Raw genomic sequence first — 21724 nt, 5'->3', positions numbered from 1 at the left:
TTACCACAGAGATGAAACCTAGCTGAGCAAATAATGCACATCATCAGCGCATCCCAGAGAAAATATAGCATCAATTACAGAGAGATAGCAAACAGTGCACTGCTTTATCCAATTATTCACTGAAGACCATCAATCTTGTACACATTCATTCTAGAAAAGGGGGTTAGTCTGGAGACACATGGTGTTTCCCATAAGAGCTGCAATGGAAAACCACAATGAAAAAACATTTGTCTTTTCAATCAGTTTTCATCATAATTTGACATGGTGAAAGGACACAAAGAGGCACAACCCAAGGACATAACGATGTAACTTCGACTACAAATCAAATCAAATTTTATTTGTCACATACACATGGTTAGCAGATGTTAATGCGAGTGTAGCGAAATGCTTGTGCTTCTAGTTCCGACAATGCAGTAATAACCAACGAGTAATCTAACTAACAATTCCAAAACTACTGTCTTATACACAGTGTAAGGGGATAAAGAATATGTACATAAGGATATATGAATGAGTGATGGTACAGGGCAGCATAGGCAAGATACAGTAGATGGTATCGAGTACAGTATATACATATGAGATGAGTATGTAAACAAAGTGGCATAGTTAAAGTGGCTAGTGATACATGTATTACATAAGGATGCAGTCGATGATATAGAGTACAGTATATGCGTATGTATATGAGATGAATAATGTAGGGTAAGTAACATTATATAAGGTATCATTGTTTAAAGTGGCTAGTGATATATTTACATAATTTCCCATCAATTCCCATTATTAAAGTGGCTGGAGTTGAGTCAGTGTCAGTGTGTTGGCAGCAGCCACTCAATGTTAGTGGTGGCTGTTTAACAGTCTGATGGCCTTGAGATAGAAGCTGTTTTTCAGTCTCTCGGTCCCAGCTTTGATGCACCTGTACTGACCTCGCCTTCTGGATGATAGCAGGGTGAACAGGCAGTGGCTCGGGTGGTTGATGTCCTTGATGATCTTTATGGCCTTCCTGTAACATCGGGTGGTGTAGGTGTCCTGGAGGGCAGGTAGTTTGCCCCCGGTGATGCGTTGTGCAGACCTCACTACCCTCTGGAGAGCCTTACGGTTGAGGGCGGAGCAGTTGCCGTACCAGGCGGTGATACAGCCCGCCAGGATGCTCTCGATTGTGCATCTGTAGAAGTTTGTGAGTGCTTTTGGTGACAAGCCGAATTTCTTCAGCCTCCTGAGGTTGAAGAGGCGCTGCTGCGCCTTCTTCACGATGCTGTCTGTGTGAGTGTTGTAAGACCCTCTTAAGACCCTCTTAGCTCCATCTTTCTTTATTCCTGATATGAACAGCAAGTCTCATTATACACTTTTATTGGTCCATTTTCAGTGTGACATGAACAGTTACTGACATTCTTCTCGATTGTTATCTAGTCTTTGCTCAGAAATCAAGGGCAGGAGAGGGCAGATGCCCTGCTACTGTACTCTACAGTAGGTAGAGTACAATAGTAGCAGAAGAAGAGGAGGAAGGTTAAACATGCCAGCATAATTGCAGAATTAGGATTGTATATACAGAATTGTTGTTTCTCCTGATTGCTGTTCTGTACTCTGTTTATTGACTACAATTGTAAGACAATTGGTGACTCACAGATCCATGACTCAAACTGAAATCAAATCAACTGAGTCAGAGATTAGAAGAACAGAAAAAAGGATCATAATAGAACCACCTTTTTTACAAATGTTGTTTCTTGTTGAATATCACATCATCGTAGAGGTACATTGCAAGGCAACTGTTACACAAGTAACCCTGCATGGTGTAACGTTTACTTTTATCACAAGCAGACATAATGAAGCAAATGGAACATGACTATTAGAAAATGTCTAGGAGCCCTTAGTTGACCTACAGTACTAACCAAATCTCAAGCTTTGAAAAGAACATGGATTGAAAGTGTATCAAATTATTTAATTAAAATGAGCTGTAGAGTCAGGAGCACTGAGTGTTAATGAAGGTGTGTGGCCCGTGCTAGGGCTCTGTGTTTTGATCGCGTCATATGACCTGTACTTTAACCTTTATTTTAAGCATTTTCCACAAATGAGAATTACACCAAAAATGAAAGCAATTGTCTGAGGATGGCGCTGGAGGATGGTGCTGGAGGGTGGTGCTGGACCTTCTGAAATAAAAAGAAAGGGGAAAAGTTCAATGGAAAAGGTTTAAATAAAGGTTCAAATCCATGTCATGTGACATGACCAACCAAAACACACGGCCTTTCAGCCTCACAAGGGGCCATACATTTGAGTCATTTAGCAAACGCTCTTATCCAGAGCAACTTACAGGAGCAATTAGGGTTAAGCGTCTTGCTCAAGGGCACATCATAGAGGTGGAATGGCCAAGAGGCTGCAGAACGGAGTGCTCGGGTTGGGGTGTAGGGTTTGAGCATAGCCTGAAGATAGGGAGGGGCAGTTCCTCTATCTGCTCCGTAGGCAGGCAGCATGGGATGCGAACTTCGACTGGAAACCAGTTGACTGTGCGGAGGAGCAGGGTGAAATGGGAGAACATGGGAACGTTGAACATCGGGCGGCTGCTACGTTCTGGATAAGTTGCAGGGGTTTGATGGCATAAGCAGGGAGCCAGCCAACAGAGTTGCAGTAGTCTATACGAGAGATGACAAAAGCCTGGATTAGAACCTGCGCCACATCATGTGTGAGGAAGGGTCATACACTACAGATGTTGTACACATACAGTACCAGTCAAAAGTTTGGACACACCTACTCATTCCAGGGTTTTTCTTTATTTTTAGTAAGACATAAAAACTATGAAATAACACATATGGAATCATGTAGTAACCAAAGCAGTTTTAAACTAATCAAAATATATTTTATATTTGAGATTCTTCAAAGTAGCCACTCTTTGCCTTGATGACAGCTTTGCAAACTCTTGGCATTCTCTCAAGCAGCTTCATAAGGTGCACCTGGAATGCATTTCAATTAACAGGTGTGGCTTGTTAAACATTAATTTGTGGAATTTCTTTCCTTCTTAATGCGTTTGAGCCAATCAGTTGTGTTGTGACAAGGCAGGGTGGTATACAGAAGATAGCCCTATTTGGTAAAAGACCAAGTTCATCTTATGGCAAGAACAGTTCAAATAAGCAAAGAAAAACGACAGTCCATCATTTCTTTAAGACATGAAGGTCAGTCATTCCGTAAAATTTCAAGAAGTTTCTTCAGTCGCAAAAACCATCAAGCGCTACAATGAAACTGCATCTCATGAGGACCACCACAGGAAAGGCAGACCCAGAGTTACCTCTGCTGCAGAGGATAAATTCATTAAAGTTACCAGCCTCAGAAATTCCAGCCCAAATAAATGCTTCACTGAGTTCAAGTAAAAGACACATCTCAACATCAACTGTTCAGAGGAGACTATGTGAATTAGGCCTTCATGTTCGATTTGCTGCAAAGAAACCACTACTGAAGGACACCAATAAGAAGAACAGACTTGCTTGGGGCAAGAAACACGAGCAATGGACATTAGACCGGTGGAAATCTGTCCTTTCGTCTGATGAGTCCAAATTTGAGATTTTTGATTCCAACCACTGTGTCTTTGTGAGACGCAGAGTAGGTGAACGGATGATCTCTGCATGTGTGGTTTTCACCGTGAAGCATGGAGGAGAAGGTGTGGGGATGCTTTACTGGTGACACTGTCAGTGATTTGTTTAGAATTCAAGACACACTTAACCAGCATGGCTACTACCACAGCATTCTGCAGCAATACACCATTCATCTGGTTTGCACTTAGTTCCACTATCATTTGTTTTTCAACAGGACAATGACCCAAAACACACCTCCAGGCGGTTTAAGGGCTATTTGACCAAGAAGGAGGGTGATGGTGCTGCATCAGATGACCTGACCACAATAACCGACCTCAACCCAATTGAGATGGTTTGGGATGAGTTGGACCGCAGAGTGAAGGAAAAGCAGCCAATAAGTGCTCAGCATATATGGGAACTCCTTCAAGACTGTTGGAATAGCATTCCACATGAAGCTGGTTGAGTGAATGCCAAGAGTGTGCAAAGCTGTCATCAAGGCAAATGGTGGCTACTTTGAAGAATCTAAAATCTAAAATATATTTTGATTTGTTTTACACATTTTTTTGGTTCCTACATGATTCCATATGTGTTATTTCTTAGTTTTGATGTCTTCACTATTTTTCTACAATGTAGAAAATAGTAAAAATAAAGAAAAAACCCTTGAATGAGTAGGTGTGTCCAAACTTTTGACTGGTACTGTACAGTTTACAATAAACACACCAGGTCTGGCCAAGGTGCAGTCTACATCATGAAGAAAAACAAATAAGCTAACTGTGGACTACAGAAAACGGAGGGCCGAGCACACCCCCGTCCACACCACAGGGCTATAGTGGAGTGGGTCAAGAGCGTCAATTTCCTCTGTGTCCACATCACTAAGGAATTATTGTGATCCACACACACCAACACAGTCATGAAGAAGGCACGACAACACCTCTTCCCCCTCAGGAGGCTGAAAAGATTTGGCATGGGCACTCAGATCCTCAAAAAATTCTACACAGCTGCACCATTGAGAGCATCTTGACTGGCTGCATCACCGCTTAGTATGGCAACTGCTTGGCATCCAGCCACAAGGAACTAGAAAGGGTCATGCGTACAGCCTAGTACATCACTGGGGCCTAGCTCCATGCTATCCACCAGGACCTCTATGCCAGGCAGTGTCAGTGGAAGGTCATAAAGGTTGTCAAAGACTCCAGCCACCCAAGTCATAGACTGTTTGTTCTCTCTGCTACCGCACAGCAAGCAGTACCGATGCACCAAGTCTGGAACCAACAGAACCCTGAACAGCTTCTACCCTCAAGCCATAAGACTAATAAATAGTTTGTCTGGGTAACTATTGGTTAACTATTTAAATATCTGCATTGAACCTTTTTTCACTAACTATTTTGGCGCATTACACACTGTTGCTACTGTTTATTATCTATCCTGTTTCCTAGTCACTTTATCCCTACCTATATGTACATATCTACCTCAATTACCTCAGTTCACACACCCACATACACACAGGGATACCCCCTTCACGAATCCAATATTTTGCCATGATAAATACGAGTTGTCATTTGATGGTGGCCAATTATCCACAAATCACCCATTTTCAATACACCACTAATTATGATTGAAATAATCATGTGGTCTAGCACATGGTGACCAGATAAACAGCAATCGATTTGACAAATTAGTCAATATCATCACTAGACATAGCAGAACGTGTATTATTATTAATTATGTGGTATATAGCACGTCATGCTGCTGCAAGGGACATTGCATAACCTATAGCGTATCTTATCTCCTTTCATTAATTATAGGTGCGGTTGCGATTTTTATGCGTTTTCTGGGTTTTTAACTAATTATTAACTTGTGCTGTAGCCCGTGACGCGTGGGGAATGCAATCCGCTGCGAGGGAGCTCAAGCGTCCAGGTACACCTCAGAAAATGCGCAGCTCCTCAGACGTGCTTGTGTTGCACGATGCCCCACATAGCGCTGACTAAAGGTGAACTGAGAGCCGTGTTCAATGCTTATTCTTTTAAGATCTTCAGCCGATCAACACGGGGAGACCTGCTTGATGCATATCTGCTCCGGACACCGCTGTGTCTGCTAAAATGCTCGAATTAACCGGAGTGGATGGGATCTGCCTAGCATATTGATACCGTTCAGCTACTGCATGCATCCCGGCGCGGGCTTCTTGCGCCATCATCGACACCTCGGGTGAAACGCGAATAGCCTACCCATTTTATTTCAAAGCCACCGAAATTTCTACGAAATAGCGTGGTTTTTGTGCAAATACAGTTTTAATGTTGGTAAAAAGACGCGCATGCGTTGGTCTTGGAATAATTGGACAGCCTGTGATTTAAGTAGGTAGCATTCCTTAAATCTTCGCTCAAAGTCATCTCTCTGATCAAAGTTAGTGATGTGCACGGCTTTGGACCGCGGACGCTGGGGGATTTTTTGTCTTTTCCTCATGGTCGCCATGGTCTGCGGCGCTCAAAGGTGAGATCCAACGGGTGTGATGTCTTGTTTCTGCCTGTCCCTTTGCAGTTTTTTATTAAGATTCTGAATCAATACCATATCTGTTTCCTTTAGCGCCAACGAGCAAAGCAACATGTCATTTGTGAAAGCGACCGTCGACAAATTGCTGAAGGGGTATGACATTCGTCTGAGGCCTGATTTTGGAGGTAAATACCTTTTTGGTGATGAAGTTTACCCAATGTTGGCTAATAACAAGTCGCATGCAGATTCATTTATCGCGCCAGCGAGCTGTCTGATTAAAAAGCAACTGATACCTGTTTTACATGCGATTTAAAGGTGCCCCTGTGGACGTTGGCATGAGCATAGATATCGCCAGTATCGACATGGTTTCGGAAGTCAACATGGTAAGTAGCCTAGCCTACAAAATGTTATTTTTTTAAGGGAGATGTGCCTCGTGCAACACATGGTAGTGTGAGAACACAGAACACGTGATTACGGCTGTGGTAATTGTCTTCGTATTTGCGTGTTTCATACCACTGTCCTCTAGATGTAGTGATAAATCCTCGTATTCTTGCCTTTGCCCTTGTTTGGCTACTAGTATAACGTTTTTCCTTTGACCAAAATGGTTCGCTGCATTTCAGCACCAAAGGAGAGCTACCGCAATGTGTGAAATCCAATCCATATGCAGAAACTTCCCTGTGGTGTCAGAACCACTACTGTCAGAAAATTAATCGGGGGGGCGTTGGTGATGCACATGGATTTACAAGCGCGTACCTTGCAGAATTGTGAGGTGTTAAAAATACACATTACGAGCTATGAAACAGGGTGAATTGACGAGGAGGAGACTAAAAAAATGGTGCTTGTTTGCTGCTTTGGCCTCAATGCAGTAATTACATAATGTTGTCAGTGACTCAACAAGGAGGCCCAGAAAAGCCAAATTGTGACGCTGAATGTGGGCACTTAGTGTGTGCATATGAGTATTGGCATGGTGCCAGTGATTGATACAAATTAATTTATGCTTGGATCAACTTGCCTTAAAAAATAATAACAGGCATGACTTTACAGCAGGCATGACTGTAAAGTGTGTGTGTGTACTGTCTGTGCGTGTGTGGCGAGGGAGAACATTTTTTTTATACTCAGCTTCCAAGCAAACACTTGGTGTTTATGGAATGTCGGGTAGTTCAATGTTTTCATGATGCTACAGAAAACTAGTCTTTACAGTCATATTGCTCAGGGAGCTTTGGCATTCCCATTTTGATTGTAGAACCTTGGTCTGCAGAGATACAGTACCAGTCAAAAGTTTGGACACACCTACTCATTCAAGGGTTTTTCTTTATTTTGACTATTTTCTACATTGTAGAATAACAGCGAAGACATCAAAACTAAGAAATAACACATATGGAATCATGTAGTAACCAAAATAGTGTTAAACAAATCAAAATATATTTTTAGATTTCAGATTTTTCAAAGTAGCCACCATTTGCCTTGATGACAGCTTTGCACACTCTTGGTATTCTCTCAACCAGCTTCATGAGGAATGCTTTTCCAAACCATCTCAATTAGGTTGACATACTGGTTATGTACTGGCCATGCCCATTAAGATTTTTTAAAATCACAAGTTAACACATACTGTAAATCTTGTCACGAGATAGCTTTACTGTTACTCTGAATAGGACGTACAAAGCATTTGGAAAGTATTCAGACTCCCTGATGTTTTCCCCCCACATTTAGTTACATTACAGCCTTATTCTAATATATATATATTTTATTACCTCATCAATCTATCCACGATACCCCATAATGATAAAGAAAAACAGTTTTTTTTGAAAATTTAGCAAATGTATAAAAAAAAGCTATAATAATACCTTATTACATAACTCTTTAGACCTGTTGCTATGATACTCAAAATTGAGCTCAGGTGCATCCTGTTTCCTTGATCATCCTTGAGATGTTTCTACAACTTGATTAGAGTCCACCTGTTGTAAATTCAATTGATCGGACATGATTTGAAAAGGCACACACCTGTCTATATAATGTCCCACAGTTGACAGTGCATGTGAGAGCAAAAACCAAGCCACGGGGTCGACGGAAATGTCGATTGTGTCGAGGCACAGATCTGGGAAGGGGTACCAAACAAATTATGCAGCATTGAAGATTCCCAAGAACACAGTAGCCTCCATCATTCTTAAATGGAAGAAGTTTGGAACCACTAAGACTCTTCCTAGCGCTGGCCGCCCGGCCAAACTGAGCAATCAGGGGAAAAGGGCCTTGGTCAGAGAGGTGACTAAGAACCCGATGGTCACTCTGACAGAGCTCCAGAGTTCCTCTGTGGCGATGGGAGAACCTTCCAGAAGGACAACTATCTCTGCAGCACTCCATCAATCAGGCCTTTATGGTAGCGTGGCCAAACGGAAGCCACTCCTCAGTAAAAGGCATTTGACAGCCCACTTGGAGTTTGCCAAAAGGCACCTAAAGGACACTCAGACCATGAGAACAAGATTCTCTTGTCTGATGAAACCAAGATTGAACTCTTTGGCCTGAATGCCAAGCGCCACGTCTGGAGGAACCCAGGCATAGCTCATCACCTGGGCAATACCATCCACACAGTGAAGCTTGGTGGCAGCATCATGCTGTGGGGATGGTCTTTCAGCGGCAGAGACCGGAAGACTAGTCAGGATTGAAGGAAAGATTAACAGAGCAAAGTACAGAGAGATCCTTGATGAAAACCTGCTTCAGAGCGCTCAGGACATCAGACTGGGGCGATGGTTCACCTTCCAACAGGACAAGAACAGCACACAGCCAAGGCAACACAGGAGTGGCTTCGGCACAAGTCTCTGAATGTCCTTGAGAGGCCCAGCCAGAGCCCGAACTTTAACCTGATCGAACATCTCTGGAGAGACCTGAAAATAGCTTCAGAGAAGAATGGGAGATACTCCACAAATACAGCTGTGCCAAGCTTGTAGTGTCATACTCATGAAGACTTGAGGCTGTAATCACTGCCAAAGGTGCTTCAACAATGTACTGGGAAAGTGTCTGAAAACTTATCGAAATGTGATCTTTTTTTTTTTTTGCAAAGAAATCTAAAAAACAGTTTTTTCTTTGCCGCTATGGGTTATTGTGTGTAGACTGGCTGTAATGTGGGAAAATGAAGGGGTCTGAATACTTTTCGAATGCACTGTAAATTAGAGTGACGCTATACACACTGGAACTCATGTGTTGGTAACACTATAATAACTCCTATAATAAAGTATTTATAATAGATTAGTAAATAGTTTATTCATCATTTGTTAATCATTACTCCCAAATGTGTGCATGTTAGTAACCTAGTTATTCACACATTATAAACAAACTTTAAAGTATTTAATATTGATTCTTAAGATCATTCATGATGTTTAATATAGGTCCTTATAAACCTTATAAACCATTAGTTGCATATTTTTGTATGGACTCATCTAAAGTGTGGTCTATTCATACTTTATAAATGTTTGAGTGACCGGTGTAATTTCCCACAAAAAGATGGACATGCCATTGGTTGACATTCCAGCATTACCTGATGCTCCGTAAGGTCTCAAAATGGCCCCTAGAACATATCAATGGTAACAGTATAAGGACACAACACAGGACATTAAATGAATTATATAGAACATTTTATCCCAAAACAGTCACACTGTTGTAATAGTGTGATGTGTAACTTCAGACACACTATGCTGAGTAGAATAACATTTTTAACCCAGAAATGCTAACATAAGTGTTTCTTGGCAGTGACTTTTCTACCAAAACCAAAGTGTGGATTGCAGTCACTCGTTAGAGCATTCTAATATCGGTTAACCCAGATCTAAAATATTGCATAATTTGGTCCGCTGCATGATTCAATTCTGGGTCCATATGTGATAAAAATTGAGAGTTCCGGTTTGAGATTGTCGAAATAATCAGTGATGTCCGTCGAAATAATAGTGACGAAAACCAAAACACCGGAACTACTGCTGCTCGTTATCCTGCGCTTTCCATCCTGTTGCAACTGATGAATCGGTTTACACAACAGATTAATTAAGAACAGTCCATAGACTGCTTACAAGTTAAGGAAACAAATATCTGAATACATTATTTCACTCAACGATCATATTAAGTTTATAGAGTTACTACCTTTTTAAAGGTCCAGTAAAGGTGCGTGTGAAAATACATCTAACATTTCTACCTCATCAAGGGAGACATAACCACCAGTGCAGACAAATAGTCTGAAAATCATAACTGTAGGAAAATCGGGTTAGCCAAAAACACTACAATAACTCATGTAAAAAGGCTAAACATTTGTCCAATGTTCATCATTGGTCGGGTCCCGAAGATTCTCATCTCTATAGTTCTTTCAAACACACACACACATGGAATTCAAAACTCTCTCAAACACCCATAATGAAGCAAGGTTTTTGATTGGTGAACATTTTTAGTTCAATAATGATAATTCCAAAGTAATAGATGTAATAATAGTAATATATCTGTAATGGATTATTGTCTCTGGTTTCAACACCATTGATCACATATGAACAACAGACTATTTGCACGTTGACATACTACAGTAAGTAAAAATAATTTGGTATCTGTGTTTCCAGTCATTCAACTGGCTATTGAGTATCAATGACATTGCCTTCATACATTTCTATATTTTTGGTTGTCTGAAACCCAGTCATCCAAAGAAATGGTCCCGTTACTGAGCAGTCTACTACTGAGTTATTTGTGACATCTGATAGTAGAGTGCCTGCAGTAGTTTTTCACATGTGAGCTGCCCTTCTGAAATGGCCTTTTATTCTTGGGTAGTAAAAGGCTTCATTAAATTATAAATTGGAAGTCACAGGCTTGCACCTGAACAAAGCCTTTTACGTTCATAGCGTTCATACATAAGTCATTTCCACATGATATACTGAATTTGTCAAGTAAATATAGACAGAGTTTGTGGAGTCAATGATGTGCTGTCATCGTGAGCCAAGGTTATGAATTGTTTATTAGGTTGAATTCCTACCGACGAAATCCCCTCTTGGAAAATGGAAGGTGCTTCTTTCTTTGAGCCGGGCCCAGAGGGCTTCTGATTGGAAAGCCTAACAGCCTGGACGGGTCATTGATTGTGCCTCTGTGGCCTCTTCCCGGTTTAGCATTTTAATGTGTATGTGACTGGGAAGCTGGAAGGGGTTTTATGCTCTGTCTGATAGACATTTGGCACCGGCTCTCCTTGAGAAAGGCCACACCGAAACATTGGTCATACTGGTCACAATATAAATATCCATCAATAAATTGATTATATACTATACCTATTTCATTTTACCAGGTAAGGTGACTGAGAACATGTTCTCATTTGCAGCAACAACCTGGGGAATAGTTACAGGGGAGAGGAGGGGGATGAATGAGCCAATTGTAAACTGGGGATTATTAGGTGACCGTGATGGTTTGAGGGCCAGATTGGGAATTTAGCCAGGACACCGGGGTTAACACCCCTACTCTTACGATAAGTGCCATGGGATCTTTAATGACCTCAGAGAGTCAGGACACCTGTTTAACGTCCCATCCGAAAGACGACACCCTACACAGGGCAGTGTCCCCAATCACCGCCGTGGGGCATTGTGATATTTTTTTTAGACCAGAGGAAAGAGTGCCTCCTACTGGCCCTCCAACACCACTTCCCATCCAGGAACTGACCAGTATCAACCCTGCTTAGCTTCAGAAACAATCCAGCAGTGGGTATGCAGGGTGGTATGCTGCTGGCATTACATGTACTTCGCCCCCTGCTTCAGCAACATCACTGTCACCCAGTAGACTTTTTGGGGGCAAGCACAGCAGTTTTTATGACAAACTACGTGATACAGAGATTGACTGTATTGGATGTTGGCATCTAGAAAGGGTTCTGAATGTACAACCTTGTGTTTTTTGCATCACACATCGCAAAACCACACCATAGTTTTGGGTTTTGAGGGTGGTTACTACGGAATAACTGAGTGGCAATTACATTTGTATTAGAACCAGTTGCAAAGTGTACAAACAAATGCAGGGGCAGCACCCTGATTGTGGCTTAATTAAAAGGCCAAATTATAGCTCTTCTGGGTTAAGATAAGAGCTGTGTGATCATCTGTGCCTTTTTTGGACCTGTTCTCATCTGATGGCAAGATCCCAACCCCCCCTCTCTCAATTTCTCTCCAACTCGCTTTGGCTTGTATTGTTATCAACAGGAAGTTTATTTTGAGATCAGATTATGTGCTGTTGATAATGCAGCTATATGGCATTTGTTGTATGGTCAGTCACGTCTGTAAAATTGGATCAAATGCATCTGTGATCTTTCCTGGTTAAATAAAGATTGTGAATAAATACCTGACTTCCACTCGACTACCATACTGCAGCATATTTGCACACACACTTACCCCACCAAACATGCCACCAGGGGTCTTTTTACAGTCCCCAAATCCAAATTGAAGAAAGTGTACAGTAGTATAGAGAGCCATTATTACACACAACTCCCTTCCATCTATTATTTCTCAAATTAACAACAAACCTGGTTTTATTAAACAGATAATGCCTCCCCTATTTGACCAGGTCCCAGTTTATTTATAATGTACTGTTTAGGTGTAAACTTTTAAGCGTTTGATGCTTGAAAGGATAGAAACTGTGTTATTTTTTTTTGTAGTTATGAAAATGGATGTCGCTCAGTCATAAAGGATGTCCCTCTTAATGAAACTCCTTTTCTTCCACTTTTGTCAAATTCTCTGCAGACTTCACACCCCATTAGCTTTTTGTTAAAGCTCCTCAGCTAAAGCCGCTTGACTATCCCTGACGGATGCCAATGTGCTTCTTTGGTCTAACCTAAAGTGAAATACACTTGTGATAGATTAGCAAAATAAGAATTTAGAGGAGCAAGACACAGCTGACTAAGATTATGATTTTATTCAAATAGCGCTTTGGAAATACTCCATTTTGAACAAAAAAGGACATGCCTTAGAAAATGTGATCCGCAAATGCAAGTGAGCCAATTAACAGCCAAATAATGTTACAGGTAAAGTATATAGTATGTGAGCTAATCATGGTTTGGAAGAGCAGTGTACACATGCAATAAAATATGTTGAATACGGGTTATTGGGACATCATTAAGAGACAGTAAATGTGCTGATTTTATTATTATAAGGTCGATCGGCTGCTTACTATCTAACCCTAGAAAGTTGAATGATCAGCATGTGTACTGTATATAAGAAAATGGGCCAAAATGCATCACAAGTGCTGAATACGAACTGAAATAGATATTTACACATCCATCTTAAAAGCACCCAGCCTAGCCTACATAGACTAGCTAAGTGCACATGACTTGTATGTTAGCGTTGAGTTCAGATACTCTGTTGATGCCAACAGTGGTACTGTATTTTTCTTATAATGCTAGTACTGTTAGTTTGCTACACTGAGATTCTTCCAAGAGATTTAATGCTAGCCTAAGCATGACAATTCCAGGCAAAATCGGGGTTCAATTGTATTCTTACCAAATATCACAGAGGGTTTTCTGATACCCTTACTTCTTCAACAAATCATACAACCTTGTGGTAACATTGAAATTAGTCCGAAAGGCGGGCTGTATGCTGAGTTAGCGCCCGAACGTGGCAATACCAGAATGATTATACAAGTATATTTCAGGTCAGTGTGTTACTGCTCTCAATCTTACTGACCTTAGTAATCATACATGCTATGCTGTGCTGTCAAAGGCAACCGGCTAGTGAACCAGACAACACTGATGTGACATGAGCTGTAGGAGGTTTGCTGTGAGATACCAAGGGTCAGACTCGTATTCTTCCCCTCCTTGAGTTGAGTGGTTGTCTGTGGCAACATTTCTGCCTGAGCGACCTCAGACATTCATTGGAAAGGGGCTGCTGCATGTGTTCAGGTCTTCGATAGCCAACATTGTTGAATGCCGTCAGGATGTCACACATGATAGTGGTGCTTCCCCATGGGGCAGTATGCTACAGTAGTAGTAATAGTCAAGGCTGCATGATTTCTGTTCAGTCAAGAATGCATTTCAAGAGATTAAAGGAGTATTTGATTAATTTAGTTTGTGTTGGAGACTTCAAATAACGGCCCGTGACGGATGTGATCAAGGGAGAGGTGAGCAGTCTTTTTTTCAGATGATTTGATAGTCTGATTCCTGCAGGATTGTAGCGGCAGAGAGATTTGAGCACTCTTTGCTCTACTTAAGACTTTAAGACTTAGTATTGGGCTGAAATAGCAGGTAGTTTTCACCTTGTGGCTGGTGTGAGATACTGTAATGAATTAGTCCTGGTCGCTTTATCTTTCTCTCTCCCTCCTTCTTTCCTGCACTCTCTCTCTCTTCTCTCTCTCCTTGTCTCTCACTCCAACTCCCTTTTTTCTCTTGGTTTTCTTCCTTTAACTGTCAGAGTTTTCATATTGCGGACTGTACCTAGACTTTTGTGGTTTGTTTGCTGGACATGTGAAGGTCTCTCTTTTACAAGCTTGAGTGACGACAAGTAAAAGTGGTGTTTGTTAGCAACGTGTGAAAGCTATTTTGTTATCATGACAACCACAGTGGAATTGCTTTGACTTTCTCTCACAGTCCATATATTTGTGGAGATTTGAAAGCGGCAACTCAGTTTCTCAAGGTGAGAGCGGTAGGAGTGCACGGTTAGTACAGCCATGACTCTCATAAAGTGACTGTCACACCCTGACCATAGAGAGCCTTTTTATTCTCTATTTTGGCTAGGTCGGGGCTAGGGAGCTTATTTCTATGTTGGCCTGGTATGGTTCCCAATCAGAGGCAGCTGTTTATCGTTGTCTCTGATTGTGGATCATATTTAGGCAGCCATTTCCCCACTGTGTTTTGTGGGATCTTGTTTATGTGTAGTTGCCTGTGAGCACTTCATTTTCTTCACGTTTTGTTCGTTCTTTATTGTTTTGGTGCGTTTCATTCATTAAACATGTGGAACCCATATCTCGCTGCACTTTGGTCTGAATGTTCTTACGACAATCGTGACAGTGACGGCCACACTCAACATACTGTAGAACTCTCTCCCAGGCCCTATGGAAGCCCATTTGTGCCAAAATCAATCAACAGCACAGATAGGAAGGCAATAATCGCTTTATTGAGGTGTTAATGAAAATGCAGGTGTCGTATGTTGCATTGGTTAGCCAACAATGTGATTATACTGTGAACTCCTCATAGTAGGCCTAGTTTTTAGTATGAGGAAGCTTACGAACCCTCACTATTCCTCCTGTCATGGCACCTTATGTATCTCCACAGCAGCTCCTGAATTGAGAGCCTTATGAAGCCCTCATAGTGGCTTGTGGTCAGGAGTTATTGATCTGTTTGGGAGATTGATGTGTCCGCCGCCTCCTTAGGATGAGGATTTATGTGATGCTCTGCCGATAGCACTTCATCTCACCAGTGAGAAAGATCAAGGTGTCACGAGTGGGTTCTCTGTTCAAACAACTTAATTTGAACTCAAAATCTGTTGCCCATGCTGTGCCATGATCAGGGGTCCAAGCACTGAGGACGTAGGAGCCCACCTGGATTTGATTGACAGTTTTATTTCCCCCTGGAATAAGAGAAACCAAGGCACTGTACAGTGTGGGTGCAGAGGTTTGTCCAACTGCCCCCCAAATTTACTTCAATAGATCCTATGGTGATTTTCCTATAGTCTCTGGTAGAGGTCGACCGATTAATTAGGGCCGATTTCCAGGTTTCATAACAATCGGAAATCTATATTTTTGGGCGCCGATTTGCCGATTTTGAAATTAATTTTAGAAATTTGTTTTTTTTTATACCTTTTTTATTTTAACTAGGCAAGTCAGTTCAGAACACATTCTTATTTTCAATGACTGCATAGGAACAGTGGGTTAACTGCCTTGTTCAGGGGCAGAACGACAGATTTTCTCCTTGTCAGCTCGGGGGATACAATCTTACAACCTTACAGTTAACTAGTCCAACGCAATAACCACCTGCCTCTCTCTCGTTGCACTCCACAAGGAGACTGCCTGTTACGCGAATGCAGTAAGCCAAGGTAAGTTGCTAGTTAGCATTAACCTCTTGAAGCTAGGGGGCACTATTTTTATGTTTGGAAAAATAACGTTCCCAAAGTAAACGGCCTATTTCTCAGGACCAGATGCTAGAATATGCATATAATTGACAGATTAGGATCGAAAACACTCAAACTGTCAATTTTGTCTGAGTTAAACAGAACTGATATTGCAGGCTAAACCCTGAGGAAAATCCAATCAGGAAGTGCCCCTGTTTTTGAAACCTCTCTCTTGTTATGCATCCCTATTGCCCATTTTAAAAGTGATATCAACCAGATGTTTTTCTATGGCTTCCCTAAGGTGTCAACAGCCTTTTAGACATAGTTTCAGGCTTTTATTTTGAAAAATGAGCGTGAACGACCACATTGCGTAAGTGGAGAGGTGGGGGCTCTGAGTGAGTTGTGCACAAGAGAAAAAGGCGGCCATTGTTACTCCCGGTCCTAGTGAAAAGCCAACTGTCCCGGTTGATATATTATCGAATAGATACAGTGGGGCAAACAAGTATTTAGTCAGCCACCAATTGTGCAAGTTCTCCCACTTTTAAAAAGATAAGAGGCCTGTAATTTTCATCATAGGCACACTTTACTATGACAGCCAAAATGAGAAAAAAGTATGTGTTGCCCAGCAACAGCCCCAAAACGTCACTGCTCTAGAGGAGATCTGCATGGATGAATGGGCCAAAATACCAGCAACAGTGTGTGAAAACCTTGTGAAGACTTACAGAAAACTTTGATCTCTGTCATTGCCAACAAAGGGTATATAACAAAATATTGAGAAACTTTTGTTATTGACCAAATACTTATTTTCCACCATAATTTGCAAATAAATTCATGTGGTGCAGTGGTTAAGGGCGGTGTACTGCAGCGCCAGCTGCGCCACCAGAGACTCTGGGTTCGCGCCCAGGCTCTGTCGTAACCGGCCGTGACCGGGAGGTCCGTGGGGCGACGCACAATTGGCCTAGCATCGTCCGTGTTAGGGAGGGTTTGGCCGGTAGGGAAATCCTTGTCTCATCGTGCACCAGTGACTCCTGTGGCGGGCCGGGTGCAGTGCGCGCTAACCAAGGTTGCCAGGTGCGTGGTGTTTCCTCCCAACATTGGTGCGGCTGACTTCCGGGTTAGATGGCGCTGTGTTAAGAAGCAGTGCGGCTTGGTTGGGTTGTGTAGCGGAGGGCGCATGACTTTCAACCCTTTTCTCTCCCGAGCCCGTACGGGAGTTGTAGCGATGAGACAAGATAGTAGCTACTAAAACAATTGGATACCACGAAATTGGGGAGAAAAAGGGGTTGCGACCTGTTGCGACGAGCAATCCCGTATCCGGGATCCTATTTATAGCCTCAAGCTCATTACCATAACGCAACGTTAACTCTTCATGAAAATCGCAAATGAAATGAAATAAATATATTTGCTCTCAAGCTTAGCCTTTTGTTAACAACACTGTCATCTCAGATTTTCAAAATATGCTTTTGAACCATAGCTAAACAAGCATTTGTGTAAGCGTATTGATAGCCTAGCATAGCATTAAGCCTAGCATTCAGCATGCAACAAGAAAAGCATTCAAATAAAATAATTTACCTTTGAAGAACTTCAGATGCTTTCAATGAGGAGACTCCGTTAGATAGCAAATGTTCAGTTTTTCCAAAAATATTATTTGTGTAGGACAAATCGCTCCGTTTTGTTCATCACGTTTGGGTAAGAAAAAACCCGAAAATTAAGTCATTACAACGCAAACTTTTTTTCCAAATTAACTCCATAATATCGTCAGAAACATGGCAAACGTTGTTTAGAATCAATCCTCAAGGTGTTTTTCACATATCTATCGACGATGTAACGAACTGAGTGTAGTGGGTGAGGAGTCAAGCGCAGGAAGCAGAGAGTTCAGGTGAGTGCTATTTTAATGCACCGACAAACGTCGAACATAAGTCAACCCTCACGAACACACAGGGCGTAATGAACGAACAAATGCCCCCAAACAGGGGGACTTAAACGGTCCAGGGAAAACCCACAAAATGGGAAAAACACAAAACCCATAGACGTGCACACAAGTACACTAAAACAGATGGTCACAATAATTAATCCCGCACAAGGAACTCTGCGGGCCGGCTGACTAATAAAGCCTACTACCTAATTCAAAACAGGTGCACTCAATCAACACATAAGGAGGGGGAGGAAATAATCAGTAGCAGCAAGTAGGCCGGCGACGACGACCGCCGAACGCCACCCGAACGGGAAGGGGAGTGTCCTTCGGTCGGAGTCGTGACAGACGATAAATAATTCGTGGCAGTTTGGTTTCTCTTCTGAAGAAAATGGAACGCGCATGGACCTGGAGATTACGCAATAATTTTGATGGAGGACACCGGGCGGACACCTGGTAAATGTAGTCTTTTATGGTCAATCTTCCAATGATATGCCTACAAATACGTCTGCAGACACCTTGGGGAAACGACAGAAAGTGCAGGCTCATTCCTGGCGCATTCACAGCCATATAAGGAGACATTGGAACACAGGGCATTCAAAATCTGGACCATTTCCTGTATGAAATTTCATCTTGGTTTTGCCTGTAGCATTAGTTCTGGGGCACTCACAGATAATATCTTTGCAGTTTTGGAAACGTCAGTTTTTTCTTTCCAAAGCTGTCAATTACATGCATAGTCGAGCATCTTTTCGTGACAAAATATCTTGTTTAAAACGGGAACATTTTTTATCCAAAAATTTAAAGAGCGCCCCCTATCTCGAAGAAGTTAAATTAAATAAATAAATTAAATCCTACAATGTGATTTTTCTTCTTTTTTTTCTTCTTTTTTTTCTTTTTTTTCTCATTTTGTCTGTCATAGTTGAAGTGTACCTATGATGAAAATTACAGGCCTCTCATCTTTTTAAGTGCGAGAACTTGCACAATTGGTGGCTGACTAAATACTTTTTTGCCCCACTGTATTTGAAAAACACCCTGAGGATTGATTATAAAAAACATTTGACATTATGTATATAATTTGGAATTTTTGTCTGCGTTGTCGTGACCGCTCTTTCCAGTGGATTCCTGGGCATAACGCACCAAACTATTTGGATATGGAACAAAAGGAGAACATTTGTTGTCTAACTGGGAGTCTCCTGAGTGAAAACATCCGAAGATCATCAAAGGTAAACGATTAATTTGATTGCTTTTCTGATTTTCGTGACCAAGTTACATGATGTCAGTGTACTTATTGTTTTGTCGAGCAATCGATAAACTTACACAAACGCTTGTATTGCTTTCGCTGTAAAGCATAATTTCAAAATCTGAGACGACAGGTGGATTAACAAAAGGCCAAGCTGTGTTTTGCAATATTGTGATTTCAGGAATATGAATATTTTCTAGTAATATTATTTGACTGTGGCGCTATGCTATTCAGCGTTGCTGATGACAATTATACCGGATCCGGGATGGGTGGTTCAGAGAGGTTAAACTTATCTTATAAAAAAACAATCAATCATAATCACTAGTTAACTACACATGGTTGATGATATTACTAGATATTATCTAGCGTGTCCTGCGTTCCATATAATCTAACTGAGCATACAAGTATCTGACTGAGTGGTGGTAGGTAGAAGCAGGCGCGTAAACATTCATTCAAACAGCACTTTCGTGCGTTTTGCCAGCAGCTCTTCGTTGTGTGTCAAGCATTGCGCTGTTTATGACTTCAAGCCTATCAACTCCCGAGATAAGGCTGGTGTAACCGAAGTGAAATGGCTAGCTAGTTAGCGCATGCTAATAGCGTTTCAAACGTCACTTGCTCTGAGCCTTCTAGTAGTTGTTCCCCTTGCTCTGCATGGGTAACACTGCTTCGATGGTGGCTGTTGTCGTTGTGTTGCTGGTTCGAGCCCAGGGAGGAGCGAGGAGAGGGACGGAAGCTATACTGTTACACTGGCAATACTAAAGTGCCTGTAAGAACATCCAATAGTCAAAGGTTAATGAAATACAAATGGTATAGAGGGAAATAGTCCTATTATTCCTATAATAACTACAACCTAAAACCTCTTACCTGGGAATATTGAAGACTCATGTTAAAAGGAACCAACAGCTTTCATATGTTCTTATGTTCTGATCAAGGAACTGAAATGTAAGCTTTCATACATAGCACATATTGCACTTAACTTTTTTCTCCAACACTTTGTTTTTGCGTTATTTAAACCAAATTGAACATGTTTCATCATTTATTTGAGGCTAAATTGATTTTATTTATGTATTATATTAAGTTAAAACAAGTGTTCTTTCAGTATTGTTGTAATTGTCATTATTACAAATACATTTTAAAAAATCGGCCGATTTTAAATCAGTGTTGGCTTTTTTGGTCCTCCAATTATCGGTATCGGCGTTGAAAAATCATAATCGGTTGACCTCTAGTCTCTGGTATACCATTTACTGTATATTACTGCAGTAACCACAGTATGAGTGTGTCATGGGGTGTCTGATTAGGTCCTTGTACTCCATAGATTTGATCTCTATGAAAACAGTGAGGGAGTAGGGCGTCACCAGCACTATAGACTGAGATGACGACAACACAAAGATGTTGTCAGAGAGTCTGTTTCTCCATCTTTTTTTCATTTGACACATTAAAGTTGGAGGGCTCATTGATACGTATTCACAGTAATAGCTGACATTTCCCAGTGCGAGGCAGACTGCTGCAGTGGAACTGCACTCTTTCTTTGTGCTTTCTCACCATTCAGTCCTGGAAATAATGCAGGTGAAGAGATGAGTTGAGACATTCTTGCGCTAAGAGCTCTGTGAGATTAATTTAAAGCAAGTAACTTAATTTTATTTAACCCCTTGGTGAGCCTGAAGCAGAGCAGATGGGTGAATGCTGCGTTTTATCTAATCTGTCCCTTCGGTTCTGTCTGTACTGTGAAGTCTTGTCTTGTACTGCACTGTACTGATACAGTACCATACAGTGCTGATGCTGTCTATCTGTAGTACAGAACACTGGGCCTTTTTATAAAGCAGTACGAGTGCATTCTGTTCACCATCTTGTTCTGCAGAAGTAGCTTAAGAATTCACAGAATATTAGTGTGAAGGAACTATGAGGGCGTCTTGCTGCTTATTTGTAAGCCTTTTTAGTCAACTAATGCATGTTAGAAAGCACTTGTGTTTGGTAGTTAGTGAGAAAATTATAGATTTAGCATTCCATGGATCCATTTTCTGAATAAGAGTGAGAGCTAGGATTTCATCACACATAGAGTACACACTGAGCCTTTTAACAGCTAGACCTGACCACCGTTCTAGTGTAATTCCATACCAGAGTAAGACCCATTAGACTGGAAGTTAATGGTTCCCCATCTGATTAGATGTCAAGAGGCATTTCCTATAAGGAACATCAGGCACTGCTCAGTCAGTAGGAGCGTGGGATAAAATAGGAGGCGGCGCGACAGAGGGCACTCAGGGTTAATGCTAAATGGAATCGTTCTTCCCTGACCCAAGCCTCTCAGGATATCTAGAAGATAGAAAGTCACGAGAGGAAGACAGTCTGAGAAACGCCTTTCTGCTCTATTCATTACTAAGAGAATCTTCATGATAGTTTTATTGAATTGTCACTTTCTTACATGTGTATGACTTCATGCAGAGGTGTTGGCATGGAAACAAGGGGAGAGACGGGACTAGAGGAGGAGATGGTTACTGGTCTAGGGGACAGGAAG

At 41.5% G+C, this 21724-nt stretch overlaps 1 protein-coding gene and 1 long non-coding RNA gene across 4 annotated transcripts in view; one reads left to right on the top strand and one right to left on the bottom strand.

Annotated features, from left to right (window-relative positions):
• Positions 1 to 1351: 1351 nt before the first annotated feature.
• LOC118368186 (uncharacterized) lies at positions 1352 to 6702 on the bottom strand. 3 transcript variants are annotated; one of them, XR_004822281.2, is made up of 3 exons: positions 6549 to 6702; positions 2300 to 2618; positions 1352 to 2138 (listed from the first exon to the last, which is right to left on the bottom strand). It is a non-coding gene; the product is annotated as an uncharacterized LOC118368186 (long non-coding RNA). The 3 variants fall into 3 exon arrangements; XR_008092940.1 differs by lacking the exon at positions 6549 to 6702 and adding an exon at positions 6329 to 6433; XR_004822280.2 differs by lacking the exon at positions 6549 to 6702 and adding an exon at positions 6229 to 6361.
• LOC118368185 (gamma-aminobutyric acid receptor subunit beta-1-like) overlaps positions 5227 to 21724 on the top strand; it is a 56845-nt gene continuing 40347 nt past the window's right edge. The window contains exons 1-3 of the mRNA XM_035752041.2: positions 5227 to 6035; positions 6129 to 6220; positions 6351 to 6418. Of these exons, the coding sequence (XP_035607934.1) occupies positions 5956 to 6035; positions 6129 to 6220; positions 6351 to 6418 (240 nt within the window). The 5' untranslated portion in view covers positions 5227 to 5955. The remainder of the gene's footprint in view (positions 6036 to 6128; positions 6221 to 6350; positions 6419 to 21724) is intronic.

The sequence above is a fragment of the Oncorhynchus keta genome, chromosome 35, assembly GCF_023373465.1.
Source record: "Oncorhynchus keta strain PuntledgeMale-10-30-2019 chromosome 35, Oket_V2, whole genome shotgun sequence".
NCBI classification, from domain to species: domain Eukaryota; kingdom Metazoa; phylum Chordata; class Actinopteri; order Salmoniformes; family Salmonidae; genus Oncorhynchus; species Oncorhynchus keta.
This window is presented reverse-complemented; position numbering and strand designations above follow the sequence as displayed.